Here is a 17,114-nt window from a genome sequence, read left to right on the forward strand (position 1 = left end):
ACAACCAGATCTGAGTGTCCAGGTGGGCTTCTCAGACCTCTTCTTGCCTTTCAGGGCAAAAGCTCTGCCTTCTTATTCTTCCCTCATGGGGCTTCTCAAGCCTCCTGTTGCTTCCCTGGGCAAGAGCTTCACCTTGCTTCCTCCTTCTCTTATGTTCTAGGTTTAAGCCCCCTTCTCTTTGTCCTCCTAAAGCTTTAAACTGTAATAAATTTATTCTGAACCTTATCCTCTGGTCTGTGGATTTCAAGCTTCGAATTAATAAGACAAGGATCCCGGAACACTCAAATTTATTGGTGCACATGTACAAGGGACCCCAAATTCCTGTATTACTAGCAAAAAGATAGCATAAAGATCATGGGACAGAACTGAGAACTCAAAACTATGCCTGTATGATCATGGTTGACCAATTTTCAACAAAAGTGTACACAAAATTCAACAATGAAAAATAGACTTATCAATAAAGGTTGCTGGGATAATTAAATACACACATGAAAAACAAAATCCTTAATCATAACAGTAATCACATTAAATGTAAATGATCCAAACATTCAAATAAAGAGACTTGGTTTTTCAGACTGGTGGAAAAATAAAGAATGAAAGAACTAATGTTAACTTTAAAGAGTCCACCTTAATCATAAAGAAATAGGAAAATTACAAGAAAGTGAGCTCCAGTTTCAGCACAACAGAAGATCCTACTGAGTTCATCCTCCAGCAATTAACAACAAAAGCACCAAGAAGACATACACACACATATATACACCCCAACCCTAAAATGTGATAGTTTGAATGGATGTCCCTCAATAGATTTAGGAATTTTATTAATGCTTCTTGGATTTCCAGCCACCTGGCTAGAAGAGTTGTCACTGGGCAGATCTTACGGTCCAGCCCTGAGGTGTGGTGGCCAATTTTTAATATCAGTCTAAAAATATGTAAGGTGTCTGAATTGCACCTAAAATTTTTTATTTTATTTTGTTAAGGTAGGGTCTCATTCTGGCCCTGGCTGACCTAGAATTCACTATGTAGTCTCAGGGTGGCCTCAAGCTCATGGCATGGATTAAAAGTATGCACCACCATACCCAGCATCACCTGAAAGTGTGCTGGGTGGTATGGCTTTTGAGGGGGTTTTGATGTTGTTGTTTGTTTGCTTGCTTGCTTTTGGCTTGTAGCTTTGCTCTCTCTACTCAGGTTTTGTAAAAGTAGGCCAGCTTCTTCTGCCATTGCCATTGTGGAACTTGCCCTGGATCTGTAAGCTTCAGTACATATCCCTTCTTCCATAACTATGCCTGGTGTGAAAGTTCATCTCAACGACCTAAAGCTGTATACCACATACGGCTGTACTATAACCCTGCAGGACAGTCAAAACTTAAGAAGGAATAGTACTGGGTCTTATTTTCCTTTTTAGAAAAGAGTAAGCAGAGTAAGGTAAAGTACAGACAAATACCATGTCAGATGGCTAAAATTCTGATAGAAAATGTTAACCTTGGCAGCTAAAGAGCCAGACTACCAGAATTCAGACTAACCACAGCCACTAGAAAAGGAGAATTCCAAGCCGGGCGTGGTGGTGCATGCCTGTAATCCCAGCACTCAGGAGGCAGAGGTAGGAGGATTGCCATGAGTTTGAGGCCACCCTGAGACTACATAGTGAATTCCAGGTCAGCCTGGGCTAGAGTGAGACCCTACCTCAAAAAACCAAAAAAAAAAAAAAAAAAAAAAAGGAGAATTCCAGAAAGAAGAAACTCAGATCTCATATACAAAATCAGCCTAAATCAATGGATCAATGGCTATCCTCAAAACTATGCATATGTGGAGGAAACTACAGCTCAGAATAAAAGTTAGACTAAGATTTCAGTTGCCCTACAAGAAAAAAACTAGTACTATGTGACTTATACTAGATAAATTTCTGGTAAAATAATAATGTCAATACTCTTTCAGAGAATATAATAGATTACAGTCTGCAAAACTTAACATTCCCAATTTCTAGAATATAACTTAAAAATTAAAATCAATCAGCATAGGAACAAAAAAAAAAAACAGGAAAATGTAGCCCATTATCAATAATAGCAACAACAACCAAGATAAAACACAGAAAGAAACCTGAGCTAACTTGGGGATTGGAACTGACAAACAGGGATTTTCAAGTAGTTTTTATAACCTGCTTAACATATGAACCTATTTCTTACTTTAGGTCAGGCACAGTAATCTGAAATAAAATATACCTGTGTTTTAAGATCTGTAAGATGGAGAGCACTTTTAAAGAATAGGATGAAAATAAAGCTTTTCCTATTTACAGGTCCTGGGGGATACAAAGTAACCCTAGAGGTCCCATACAGGGAGGCAGGGACTGCAGGCCAAGGGTCTTAGGGGATGATGCCTTGGGGCTTAATTTAGACCAGGTAAAGCCCTGGCCCACCACACCCAATGAAAGCCCACAGCACTATAAGAAAACAAAACACAGTAAAAACCTATTACTTAGCATGATGGAGGGAACCACCAAAACAACTAAAACTCATGAAGTGTGGCAGATGGAAGGAGAGATTTTAATTGATGTTTTAAACATTTTATGCCTCCTAACAGTTTATTTCAAGAATCACATGCAGGAATAACAACAATAACAGAATTTCCCAACTTCACAGCATATCTAGAAGTTTTCTGTAATAACCAGTTGTACCCAGAGTAGCTTCACTGTCTGAGCAAAGATATTTAGACCACAACTCAAAATGGTAACATGCTTTAAAAATACTATTGGGTTTAGCAAAATCCCAGGTCTCGCCACAGGGGCAACATGGTAATGACAGCCAAAAGTAATATGTTAATACATTAAAATAATGAGTCCTATTGTTTCAAATTTAAATTTATTTAAAATTATTCCCACACTTGTATTTTAAAGAATTTGAATAAACAGACTCACAGTTCCACAAGGTTTGGAAGCTTCTGAGCAAGGTTTTCCGGCTGAAAATAAAAACTCAGAATTAAATTTTATCTTTGGAAAAGTATGTTAACATTTCTATTTAGCTTTAACACAAAGTACCATCTTCTTGAAGGGTATATCTTTTGAGAATGTAAAAATAATAAATCAGAGGCCAGGCGTGGAGGCGCACCCCTTGGGAGGCACCCAATTGGGAGCACTTAGGAGGCAGAGGTAGGAGGATCACTGAGTTTGAGGCCACTCTGAGACTACATAGTGAATTTCAGGTCAGCCTGGGTTAAAGCGAGACTCCACCTCAAAAACAAAAAACAGCCGGGTGTGGTGGCACATGCCTTCAATCCTAGCATTTGGGAGGCAGAGGTAGGAGGATCGCCATGAGTTCGAGGCCACCCTGAAACTACATAGTAAATTCCAGGTCAGCCTGAGCTACAGTGAGACCCTACCTCAAAGAACCAAAATAAATAAAGAAATAAATAAAATAATAGTAATAATAACAAATCAGAAAGTCTGAGACTCATGCTTACATAAACCACAACAACAATTTATAACTGAAACCGTTAAAATCAATGTCCACTAGCAAAACCAAAAACCTCACACTCTATGGTCATGGAAGACAGAAAGTGCTTGACACACAGAAGGAAGAAGCCATGCTCTGAGAAAACCAGCAGCTGCAGCGGTGCAGTCCTGGCCAGGGAGCAGCCAGTGCTGCGGGCAATGCGTGAACCAGGGAGAAGGGTCTGCTGAGCAGCCACTAGTCCCACCAGAGGAGCTGGCCCTGACCACAACCTACTTTTGGATTCTGGCCTCCAAAACTGCAAGCAAATAAACTGTCGTTCTTCAAACCACTTGGCATTATTTATTTATTTGGTGTGTGTCTGTGTGAACATTTGTGTTGAGTATGGGTATACCCGTGCTATGATGTGCTGGTACGAGTGTGTAATTCTGAGACAACATGCAGCTTAGTCCTCCTCGCATTCCACCTCATTTTGATGCAGGGTCTCTCCCTGTTGTACACCACTCCACTCCACTCCACCATGAGCGTGGGGGAAATTCTGCTGTCTTTGCCTCCCTTCTTGAAGCAGGCTCACTGGAATTCAGAAGCCCACCACAGCTCTGGCTTTTTATATGAGGTCTGGGAATCCCAACCCAGGCCCCAGACTTATGTGGCAAGCACTTTATTCACTGAGTCACCTCCCAGCTCAGTTTGTGATACTTTGTTATAGCAGCCTAATAAGTAACACAGTCCTTAAATGTTCAAGTCCTGCTCCTACCAAGAAAGTAAGGAGAATCCACAAAGCCTCCAGGTACTAACATGACTCATAAAGAACAGAGACTGGGACTCATGTAGTTCAAGAGAATGTTAGACCAGAGGAGACAGTAGTAACATGGCAAAGAGGAAATTTGCCATCAGGAAGAGAGAACCTTCCCATGGAAAAGGTCCTAGAACAATTCCACTCACAAGTTGAAAGGAGGCAGCCCTGTATAGGGGGAAATCCTCTTGTAAATAATTACACATGTAAACACCACACAGGGAGAGAGGGAAAGAGGGGGGAATAAATTAGTTCAGATTTACCTATAAACAAAGACTTAAGCTATTAGGACAGAAGAAGCACAGTAACTGGGTCTGACATGAATTCTGAAAGATAAACATAAGAGACTGACTTGAGGTGAGGAGGAAGGAATTCTGAATAGCTTTCTAAGTATAAGAAGTAACATAAGAAAAGGCAAACGAGATCAGCATAGGTTTAAGGGGATGGTCATTGCTAATTTAGAGACTTTGATGGGTGTAGCCTCTCTTTTGGCCAAAAACTAGTGGGAGCTTCTCATTGGAGTCCATAATCTTGTTCTCCATAGGATTCTGACTTGGTTCCAAGTTCAAACTATGGGTTCCTTTCCACTGAGCAGATCTCTTAGCCAATCAGAAAGCCACTGGTTACCCACCAAGGTTGGGCTGCCACGACTGTACAAGTGTGCATGTCTTGGCAGACTAGCTGCTTGTGTATAACTTAAAACACACTCACTATGGCTTAGGGAATTTCACTGAAGAGGGAGTGGAAGGACAGTAAGAGCCAGAGGGCAGGAGGGAATATCCAGAGGCATTGATCCACCCCCCCACACACACAATGACTGACTACTCTGTCATAACTCATAACCTACTAGCCCATGGTGAATACCAACAAACCCACTGAGGAGGGTCCTCAGTGGAATGGGAGCAAGGAGGAAAGAAATGATGGTACCAACACATGATGCACCCATACAAAGTTTCTACTTTAAAAAAAAAAAAAAGCAAAAGTTGAGGAGAAAAAGAGCAAAAAAAAAAAAGGAAGAAAGAAAAACAAGCAAAGCCAGGTGTGGTGGGGCATGCCTTTAATCCCACCACTTGGAAGGCAAAGGTAGGAGGAGCAAGACCACCCTGAGACTACAGAGTTGATTCCAAGTCAGCCTGGGTTAGAGCAAGACCCTACCTTGAAAAACCAAGAAAAAAAAAAAAAAAAAAAGGATGAGGAGGATGTTTAGGAAATGAGTATTGATTCTGCTTTAACTTCTTTAGTAGCAGTCCTAAAGAAGTCCTAGGTTTTCAACATTTTTACTATAATAATTGTGCCAATAGAAAAACTAAAGTGTTAAGGACTAAAATTTTTCAGATTTGCAATAACAAAGTCAGGTCTTCATACAGAAACATCTTAACAGTGATTGTCCTTTAAAAAGGTTCTAAGGGATGGAGAGATGGATCAATGGTTAAGGCACTTCCCTGCAAAGCCTAACAACCCAAGTTTGATTCCCCAGTACCCACACAAAGCCAGATATATGCACAAAGGTACACACATACATCTGGAGTCTGCCTACAGCAGCTAGAGGCCCTGGAGTGCCTATTCTCTATCTCTCCATATATATTTCTCTCTGCTTGCAAATAAGTAGATATATTTTTTAAAGGGGACTACGATTGTTATTCTCCATCTACTTGTGTCATTTGAAGGTTTAACAATAAGCATGCATCTCCATCTACAGTTGAAAAATTAAGAATTAAGTTCAAAATTAATATGCACAGTGTAAACTGTTCCATAATTTCCTAACCAACTGTATATAATTTGAGATCTAAGCATTCATGCTATCAGTCTGATATATCTGGGTTCTCAAATACGGAGATAGGTTATATATATATGCATATGTGTGTGTGTGTATGTGTGTGTGTGTGTAATTTTGCAGAAAGTGGCAAGGAACAGATCATTAAGGATTATTACAGATTGGATATAAATGTTCCTGACAGATGTTCACGTGCTTGAACACTTGGTCGCCAAGTGGTATGTTGGGAAGTTATAGAATTCTTAGGTGGGACTACACAGGCCACCAGGGGTAAACCTTGAGGGCTATATCCCAGCAATGCTTCTGTCCTGCCTTAGCTTCCTGGTCTCCTGAGATCTAAGCAAGCCTTTCACAAGCTACCACCACCAGCTTCCACCTGCCACAGACCAAGCTGCTTCAGCTAACCTGCCTCCCCTCTAAGAGAGACTGTATTCCCTGAATACACGAGAAAAAAAAAAAAATCCTTCTTCAAGTTGCTTCTGCTAGGTATTTTGGCACAGCAATAAGGGCATTTATATATGATGTAAGCTCTGATTCCCCCCATATTCTGTTACTTCCTCAGAGGTTACAAGTAGACCTATGGAATTTATGCGTGTACATATAAATTTTTCTGGTAAAACTAGAGAACTATGAGAAACGGGGCAAGAAAAGACCTGGGCAGGGGCAGAAATGCTGTTAGATCCTCATCTTGTTCATCTGCTCTTCTTTCAACATTGTTTCTGATTAACTTGCATGACCTTATGCCATTCTTTCTGGAAACCACTTAGCTCTATCAAATAACACTGATAACACTGATCTTTTCATGACAAACTAGTTAGGTTTTCGGCTTTTTTTTTTTTTTTTAAGGTATAGCTATACACAAAATTAAGCACTGAAATAATGCTTCTCCTAAAAACTAGGCATAGCTATAAGTTCTCTTAGCAAGTAAGTGCCTCATATTTTTACGTTACAGTGAGCACGATGACCTTGAGAAAACTTCAGTTCATGAGGATGCTACTGCCTTTAAAAAATATAAAAATTAATGAACCAACCACTTATGAATGAATGTTGAAAAAGCCTGGCAAACAAGCAGTCCATTGAATAGGCCATGACTGACACCTACTGGTGTCCTGTAATATCACTCTCTTCTTTCTCACAGTACATGTTGAGCAATATTCTTCAATAATAGATGGAAAACTGAAAACCCACTAGCATTATCAATTATCTAAATAAGTTTTGTTTATAACTAATACAAAAGTAAACTTTAACAAGCACAGTTAGCATAAAATGCTGCATCAATGAAGCAAAAAGTGTCCCTTAAATGGGAATGTTTTTAAATTTTTGTATCTTGGTATAAAATTTAACTTCAAATACTTGACAAGGCACAACATATTTTGTGATGTTCTCTGATAAGGATGTTCAACATCCTACTTCCTTACTCCTCTCCTTCCAGAACTGGGGCAAAGATACCACCCTTTCCACAGTGATCTCCAAACAGTGAAAGCTTTGCTAGAACTCATCTGAGTAAGGACATGACAAACCAGAGTCCCCAAGCAGCATGAGATAGCAGTGCTGTATGCGTAAGAATACCTGTGCTATTATAATTCACAATGATTCAGGGTTCAGCAAAACCTGTCCTACCTTGACATGCAATAACAATTTATCTCATATCTCACAGAAGTCACAGATTAAATGCACTTTTGCTCTTACCAGCAGTTATAAAAAAGAGAATCAAGGCAAATGAGTTTGGACTGTTACTCCATTATCATATACAAAAATTAACTAGAAATGAATCAAGAACTTGAGTTTAAGAGCTAATATCATAGCTCATTCATAGATCACACAGAAACCATAGGAAAAAATCCTAACTTTAGACCTTTCAACAGAGTCCCAGGTATTACACCGGTAGCATAAACAATTTTAAAAGTAGGCAAGGCTGGGCATGGTGGTGCATGCTTTTAATCCTAGCACTTGAGGAAAGCCAAGGTAGGAGGATCGCCATGAGTTTGAGGCCACCTTGAGACTACAAGGTAAATTCCAGGGTAGCCCGGGCTAGAATGACATCCTACCTCAAAAAAGCAAAATAAATAAATAAAAGTAGGCAAGCTGAACTGCATCAAAATTAAAAACTTCTGTATGCTAAAGGGCATTACAAGTAGAAAGAATGTGGATAGAATGAGAGAAATACCTAGAAAACAATTATCAGAAAAGAGTCTAGCATCTAGAATATAAAAAGGACTCTGGTAACTCTATAATAAACAAACAATGTAAATGGGTAAAGGATATAGACAGGTACTTCTTCAAGAAAGGTATATGCTATAACTTGGATCTCAAATATCACAATTCTCCTACCTCTGCCTCTCAAGTGTTGGGATTACAGACATGTACTACCATATTGACCTGATTTGGTGTTTAAAAAAATAAACTAATATACACTTAATCATATGAATTTATATTTGGGGTTTTCAAAGCAATAGAAACATACACACTAAAAATAATAGTAAACACTCGTTCTCATAAACCAGATCTATCACTTAAAAATCACAGCTAACCTCATAATTTTATAAGCTTATGACAACTTTTGGGGGAGTCTAACCTCAATGCTGATAGTTCAAAGCCTTATATAATATAAATTTTAATGGAGCTAACAGTTACAAACCAGTGTCTCACTTTTAGTGTACAGGTACCTCATATAGTATAGTGAATGCTTGAAAATTAATGTAAACATGCAGAAGCACACACATTTGCAAAAAGTCCCTTTCAAGTGCTCAAGGTAATGGTTTGCTGCTACAGAAAGACCTAGAGCTTTGTCACCTCTTTCTAAACCTTCCCTCAACTTCTCAGGTAGAAACTGTGAACCCTGTGAACCACAAAGAGCTCAAGACAGGTTCCCCTATTTAACTTAGAAAGTATACAATGATATGCTTCTAACAAGTTAAGAATTATAGTCATTAATTTCAGAGGTTAAGCATTACAGATGCTAACTAGGAAAATTCACTAACCTTACAGTCAGTATCTCACTGTTCTACAGTGGGTAAACACAGTTAAAAACTTTTACCAAATGGTTTTGGGCTAGAAAAAGGTCCTCAATAATTAGCTGCTGAGTTAACATTACAGCCAGACTAAGTGGCCTACAAATGAGGAAGATTTTTCTTTTGTTCTAACTGGCCATAAAAATGACTGAACCCACCATTAATCACTTCTAATATTTTCCTCTAAAAGAAAAAATGTCCAAATTAATGATAAAGTTGTTTCTAGCTTTCATACCTTATGATTCAAGAGATGGAATTATCCGGGCATGGTGACACACACCTTTAATCCCAGCACTCAGGAGGCAGAGGTAGGAGGATCACCATGAGTTTGAGGCCACCCTGAGACTACATAGTAGACTTCAGGTCAGCCTGAACTAGAGTGAGACCCTTCCTCGAAAAACCAAAAAACAAAGAAAAAGAAAAAAAAAAGCAAACACACTTGTCAAGATGGCTTTCTATGACTATACCACATGAAGCACAAGCACTAACATTCAGACAGTATGTGGTGACTCATTCCTATGATCCCAGCACTCAGAATACCGAGGCAGAAGGATGTCATGAGTTCAAAGCCAGCCTGAAAACCCTGTTCCAAAATATTAATAAATATATACATACATAAAACCCAACCTATGGGCTGGAGAGATGGCTTAGCGGTTAAGCGCTTGCCTGTGAAGCCTAAGGACCCCAGTTCAAAGCTCAATTCCCCAGGACCCATGTTAGCCAGCTGTACAAGGGGGCGCACGCGTCTGGAGTTCGTTTGCAGTGGCTGGAGGCCCTGGCACACCCATTCTCTCCCTCTCTATCTGCCTCTTTCTCTGTCACTTTCAATTAAATAAATAAAACAAAAAAATTTAAAAAAAACAAACCTATTAAAATATTTGCCCATTTAACATCATCATCTATTTCCAAAAATTATTAGCTTCAAGCAATACTTTATAAGATAAAGATAAGATAACTTTATACACAGGTAGCCCAAGAACAGAGCAGTCACAGAGAAGCCAGAGCCCTGCACTCTAGGAGCAATTGAAGCTGCAAGGGTCCAACAGATTGGAGAGAAACAAGCTCCTACATCTTCTAGTTTGTAATTCAAAGCCGCCCACACAAACCTGGTTCCTTCTTCATGCTCCTGCCTCACTTGGCTGCATGACACTGTTTTACATCCTCTTCCTATCTGACTCTTTCCCCCTGAAGCTGGTCGAATGTTTATTTGATGCAGCTTCTACTACAAGTAAATCATTCCTAATCTAAAAATCCAAAATATTCAAAAATCCAACACCTTTTGAGTTGCGACATGGTGCCACAAGTGGAAAATTCCACTGCTGACCTTATGAGTCAGTATGCAATCAAGAACACAGGTGTCCTACAAATGTGTCATAACACTGCCTTCAGGCTGTTGAGTAAATTCTTTTAAATGTCCTAATATAAAATTTTACTAGATAAGGTACATTCAACCAACCCAAATGCCAGGAAAATTTCAACTTCAATAGTGTATGACAGTCTTTTCATAGTTTAGAAAAAGGATATTAATAATATTTAACACTAGATATTATTCTTTTTAATATTTTACAATCTAATAGGTAAAAATGATCAATGTTTTGTCACTTCTCTTGGAAGTTGAGCATCTTTTTATTATGCATACTATTTTATCATCTGCCTCTATTTGATATGAAATGCCAGAAATATTTTCTTATGAGTCAACAGGAATCAGAATCCACCTGCTTTTGCTGCTTGGCCATAAGCAAGACTCCCCTCTTTCATTAAAATTTAAATGTCTCTTTTTATCCATTCACATTTATAAATAAAAACAGCAATTGCTGAGAACTGCCTATATAAGCTGCTTATTTCCCCAGGAAGGCCTACTGTCCTCATTAAAAGAAGTTTATAGATTCAGTAAATGATTTTGTTCCTAGCTTGAGATTTTGTTTTCCTCCATTTGTTGTGGAATTTTAGTTTATAATGAGGAAAATGCGGCCCAAAGAGGTTAATAAGCACATGGAAATTGGATCTGACACCTCTCAGGCCCAGGTTTTGCTACCAAACAACTACTGGTCCTAACACTGCAATCCTCAGGGGCTTCCACTTGTATTCTTTCCCTTAAAGAACTTCAGTTCAGCAGACCTGGTGATTGGAGCCTCCAGGCTGCATTACTTCTCCCTTCTGCCTACTATGCCATGGCATTCACCTGGAAAAAGCTAACCATGTATGAATGAAACAATCACCTATGTCATTCCTTGGAGAGCTCAGCTCAGCAGGAGAAAAGCAGATGGCACTTCCCTAAGCCTAGTCACCAAAGAATCCCATTCCCTTTCTCTAGCCAAAATGCCAGGTTTCTCTACAAATCAACATCATGAATTCCAGGGAGTTTCATCATTAGTGTACTGTCAGGGCCTTGAAAAGTGCTGGGTACACAGTAAATGCTCCATAAATCTATACTGAATGAATAAGTAATACTCTTTTCCCCAAGCTCTTATCAAGTCACTATTCAATATCATGCAAACCGAATCTTATTTTTTATTATTTATCTAAGAGACAGAAAGACACAGACAGAGATAGAGAGTGAGCACGGGGATGCCAGGGCTTCCTGCCACTGCAAACTCTAGACACGTGAGCCACTTTGTGCATCTGGCCTTATGTGGGTCCTGGGGAATTAAAACTCAGGTCATCAGGCTTTGCAAGGCAAGAGACTTAATTGCTGAGCCATCTCTCCAGCCCCTAGAATCTTAATTTGCATAATTCTTACTCCGGCTATGGAGAAAGTATGAGTCCTAAAGGGACACAGAACTCCAGATACAGTTCTTGCCCTCTAAGGCTCTTAGTCTCAAACTGTTGCAGTCTTTGTGCAATTCTACTTTACAATCACGTATTCATGCTGTAACTATACAAACATCTCTCATAGGACAAACACATATTGCTCATAATGGGTTATTTACCTCACAACTACCTCAAAGACCAGGACCTTAATTCTTGAACTATGAAAACCAGTAACAAAAAGATCCCGTATGCTCAAGTCACTCTGTATGGCCAATGATAGTCTCCCAGTAGTGGGACAGCAGCATTGCAGGGAACAACAGCATTTTAACACCAGCAAATATCCTAACAGCTCTGTTCTGTATCGGATCTAACCAGGCAACAGAACAGCTTTGGGGTGATTGCTCTAGCTCCCTCCATGCTGTATACAGCACTTTACAGATTACAGAATTCCGTGATACTCATAAACTAAAGGTATTAATTGTTTAGAGAAGGCAAGGCCCACACACCCAAGGATTTAGTAATTGATGATTAAAAAGGTGATAGAACGTGAGCTTGAAATATATACTATCAGAAGAGGGAGAGTCTTGGGAGAAAAAGGGGTCCAGAAACAGGTGGAAAGAAAGAAAGGGGAGCATGAGTGTGGGCAAACATGAAAAAGATACAATGATACATATGTATGAAAATGTCATAATAAATTTTTAAGAGATCTATCCCATAAGCCATTATGTACATCTATCTAAACTGTGCAGTAGCCTTTAACATTTCCCAAACAAAAAACTTCAGCAGATAGGGCTGAGGAGATGGCTCAATGGTTAAAGGTACTTGCTGGCAAGACTGCCAGCCTAAGGTCAGGTCTATTCACTTCAGCACCCACTTAAGACAGACACAAAGTGGTTCAGGAGTCTGTAACCCTCACACACATATGGCAATGGGAGGAAGAGCCAGGAGAATCTTGGCACTCTCAAGTAGCAGTGGCAAAACAGTGAGTTTTGTCTACAAAAGAGATGAAAGGAAAGAAGATACACATTCCAAGCTTGTCCTCTGACCTCCACATGTGTGCCATAGGGCACGTGCTCATTTACACACACACATGCTCCCACACATATCTATTCACACACATAAAAAATTACATGATTTTTTTTCAGCAGCTAAGTAACTTCCAGAACACAAAAGTTTACTTTAGTTTTTATAAGCAAAGGGCAATTTCTTCAAAGTCTATTCTATTGGTCTATGTATATAAATAACATACATGGGAAATGCTCAGATATCATTCTTTTTTTTTTAATTTTTTTTTAATTTATTTATTTGAGAGCGACAGACACAGAGAGAAAGACAGATAGAGGGAGAGAGAGAGAATGGGCGCGCCAGGGCTTCCAGCCTCTGCAAACGAACTCCAGATGCGTGCGCCCCTTTGTGCATCTGGCTAACGTGGGACCTGGGGAACCGAGCCTCGAACCAGGGTCCTTAGGCTTCACAGGCAAGCGCTTAACCACTAAGCTATCTCTCCAGCCCTCAGATATTATTCTTGATAAATTCTTCTAATACCACTTCTTCCTCAAAAAGTTAAAAACCATAGGTAAATATTATTTCATTTCATGCAATAATGTTTTTGCAAAAAGGATTAATATAGCTATATTGTAGGCATTCCAAGTTTAAAAACTAAAATAATAATAATAATAATATTTTTTGGAGGGGGTTTCTTCAAGGTAGGGACTTTCTCTAGGCTGGGCTGACCTGGAATTCACTATGTAGTCTCAGAGTAGCTTCAAGCTCACAGCAATCCTCCTACCCCTACCTCCCAAGTGCTGGGATTAAAGGCATGCACCACCATGCCTGACTTAAAAAAAAAAAGTCTAATTTTTAAGAAATCTAAGCATTCAACCTAACATATGAACAATGATGCCAAATACTAAATATATATCTAGTTATTCCCAAATAAAACAAAGATAAACTTTATACTTTCTATAAACTTTCTACCTGCTGCAGGTATTTTCTAGAGATTAAACTTTTCCTAAAACACATGGCATGTTTAGAAAACAATAAGGCACATTTTCTAGATATTTATGTTCAACACAGAAGTAGGAATAAAAAAGAGGGGGCAAGCAGTTCATAAAGAAACAAGATGAGGGTGGAGAGATGGCTTAGCGGTTAAGCGCTTGCCTGTGAAGCTGCAGAACCCCCGTTCGAGGCTCGATTCCCCAGTATCCACGTAAGCCAGATGCACAAAGTGGCACATGCATCTGGAGTTCATTTGCAGTGGCTGGAGGTTCTGATACACACATTCTCTCTTTTTTTCTCTGCCTCTTTCTCTCTCTGTTGCTCTCAAACAAATAAAAATAAAAATTTAACAAAAAGAAACAAGATGATAGAACTCATTTAAATAAAAAAAAACTAGAATTCAAGTACAAAATTGAAGAAAGGGCAAACAATAACCAGAAAAGGCCACATAAAGTAAATTCATGTTAGATGGAGGCCAATTTCATAATAAGCAATGGGAATAAGATTCTGATTAGGACATGCTCTTGGCCAAAAAAAAAAAAAAGGCGGTGGGGGGGGGGAAGTTAGTGAGATGGCTCAGCAATTAAAATCACTTATTTGCAAAGCCTGCAGGCCTGATTTTGATTCCCCAGTACCCACGTCAAGCCACATTCACAAAGTGGTACATGAGTATGGATGGAGTTCATTTGCAGTAAACAAAAGGTCTTGGCATGCCTGTTTACTCATACTCATCAGCTCTTTCTCCCCCTCTCTCTTATACATAATAAACAAATAAAAATAATAGAGGCTTAGGGTTTAAAAAAGATTTCAAAAACTTAAAGTGTCTTTATCTTGAATGCAACAAAATTTACAATAAAAGCTATATGCTTTGTCTTAGAACATAAAATTTGATTCAAATGTTGCTTTAGCAGCAAACTTCCAACAAATTTTGACAATGCCATGCTAAACTATTTTGATTTGCCTGAGGTCATTATAAAGGTTTTGTTTTGCTAACACACTAAGGCTTCATTAAACTTCCCAAATGCCTCTTTGAGTACTTTATTCTTCAAATCATTCTCTTTTTAATGCCAGTAAGTAAGTCAGAGTCTTCCTTGTTGGCCTACTCTTATTTACTTCTAACTAGTCTCTTGGGCACTATAACATTTCAAACTCATCTAGAATGTTTAAGACACAACAAAAGCACAGGCCAGGAGAGAGACATGCTGACTGAAATGAGGACTAATTTTCTCAGTGGTACAGCTGGAACTGTACACCCTGCACACTTCTCTGACAACCTAACTTTAGGGACTTGGATAATGAGTTCATAACCACTGAGAACCCCTTGTCTGTGCTTCTATATTACACACATATGTAATGTGAAGGAGGGATATACATCTTGATTGGAGTAGCATGGATGTGTAAACTATACCTTGGTCAGAACCACATTTATAAATGATTTCTTAAAATATTTTATTTTTATTTATTTATTAAAGAACGAAAGAGGCAGAGCGGGTGCGAGAGAGAGAGAGAGAGAGAGAGAGAGAGAGAGAGAGAGAGAGAGAGAGGGAGAGGGAGAGAGAATGGGCATGCCAGGGCTTCCAGCCACTGCAAAAGAACTCCAGACACATGTGCCACCTTGTGCATCAGGCTTACGTGATTCTTGGGGACTCAGAGGTCCTTTAGCTTTGCAGGCAAGTGCCTTAAGCACTAAGCCATCTCTCTAGCCCCCTATAAATGATTTCAATGTAATACAATACTAACCAAGGTTGTAAGGGAGTTCCTTTTCATATAGAGTCTCTCCAAGTGTTGCATCCCTTCATCCTTCAATAACTCCAATGGGAACTGGTGTAGATTCCGGTAATTTAAAAATAAATTCTTGTGCTTTTCAAGCCTTGCCACAGAGATGGTCTTACAAAGTTCGGATGCCATGACTGAACACGTCCCATCAAGCAAGCTGCAACACTACATTTTGTCAAAATTGGTCCATTTCTGTAAAGAGGACAGAAAAGCAATCACTGTAAGATTTCTTACAAGCACCATCATATAAGCCTGTAGAGTTATGTCTACATAGTAATACAAAAAAGATACATTCTGTTCTCATTTGCCTTTTGTAGCAACTAAAATTTTGGTGCATATTTAGAACATTAAAATGGCTAACATGTTTTTTAAAAACACTCTGATTAAGCAATATAAACACTTACTGAAAGTAATCCTAATGGAAAAAAAATGTGGACTTGAGGTGGGCATCCTCATCTAAGAGAACAGAGGCCAGTCTTATAGCATGTAACCAAAAGAAAACTTAAAAATTAAAGGTAGCAAGCCACATTTCCATCATGAACTCTGTTTGTATTTAACTTAAAGTACCCAAAAACATTAAAACAGGTATTATATCTGCCTAGATCATTAACTGCTTTTCTTCACTTCTTATCTAAATATTGTCCTATATTCCAACATTTTACATATTTTATCTCTTTATTCTTTTTTTTTCAGCTTTTCAGATTATCAGAAATAGCAAATAGGTCCACAATAATAGCATTTTATTATTTTAAATGACTTCAATGAAGAATGCACTACACACAAGAACCCTGTATTCTGTTACATCTCTCTGGGCCTCAGCTAACATGGAAAACACCTGCAGCAGGCAATGTACTGGTATCAAGACAGACTGTTTTAAGTCTCTTCCAGCTCCAGCATTGACAAGGGCAAGAAGAGAAGTTATATCTGCCATCTCACCCACTTGGCAGAAGGCTGAAACAAGATCAAGGTTTCCGTAACTTGTTAAAGGTGAAACAGTTATAGATGATTAAAAGCGGGCATTTGACACCAGTTCCAGTGGATTTCAAAGTGTGGGTTCTTTACAGACAGGAATCGCAGGATTCTATGGGATATTTAGGAAATTTTTTTAACTTGCAAATAATCTGTTTTGCTCAGAGTTTATTTTCCTGTACATAACTCTTTTAGCTTTCTAGTGAAACAAAAATTACTGTAACTTTTAAACAAGTTTTTTCCCCTTAAGAAAATAGATTTTGCTTTGAATTCACACCAATACTTTCAGTAAGCAGTTTTATAACTCAGGTTATTTTCTGTTGTTCCCAAACTCTTAATTCCTAGCTAGGAAGACAGCAGTTGCCAGTTCATATAAAGGAGCATTCAGTCCTACGAAATGTTTGATATCAGCCCCAATTCAGCATAATAGTCTAGTACTTTTCCATATTTTTTCCACCTGATTTCTTTCCTATATGACTATGTGCAAGACACCCGGTCTCTGAACATCTTATGTCTTTCCATGCAGTGAAGACCAAAGGCATCAAAGCCTCCATGGGACAGCAAAGGTACATCGTTATTCACCGCAGGAAGCTAGAAGT

The 17,114-nt window shown here is 38.8% G+C and overlaps 1 protein-coding gene across 5 annotated transcripts in view; it reads right to left on the reverse strand.

The window, feature by feature from the left end:
- Lrrc28 (leucine rich repeat containing 28) overlaps window positions 1-17,114 on the reverse strand; it is a 143,944-nt gene that overhangs the window by 124,788 nt on the left and 2,042 nt on the right. For all 5 annotated transcript variants that reach the window (XM_045146588.1, XM_045146587.1, XM_045146586.1 and 2 more), the window contains exons 2-3: window positions 15,511-15,738; window positions 2,909-2,949 (exon numbers count right to left, since the gene is read on the reverse strand). In XM_045146588.1, the coding sequence (XP_045002523.1) occupies window positions 2,909-2,949; window positions 15,511-15,678 (209 nt within the window). In that variant the 5' untranslated portion in view covers window positions 15,679-15,738. The remainder of the gene's footprint in view (window positions 1-2,908; window positions 2,950-15,510; window positions 15,739-17,114) is intronic.

Source organism: Jaculus jaculus, chromosome 3, assembly GCF_020740685.1.
Source record: "Jaculus jaculus isolate mJacJac1 chromosome 3, mJacJac1.mat.Y.cur, whole genome shotgun sequence".
NCBI lineage: Eukaryota > Metazoa > Chordata > Mammalia > Rodentia > Dipodidae > Jaculus > Jaculus jaculus.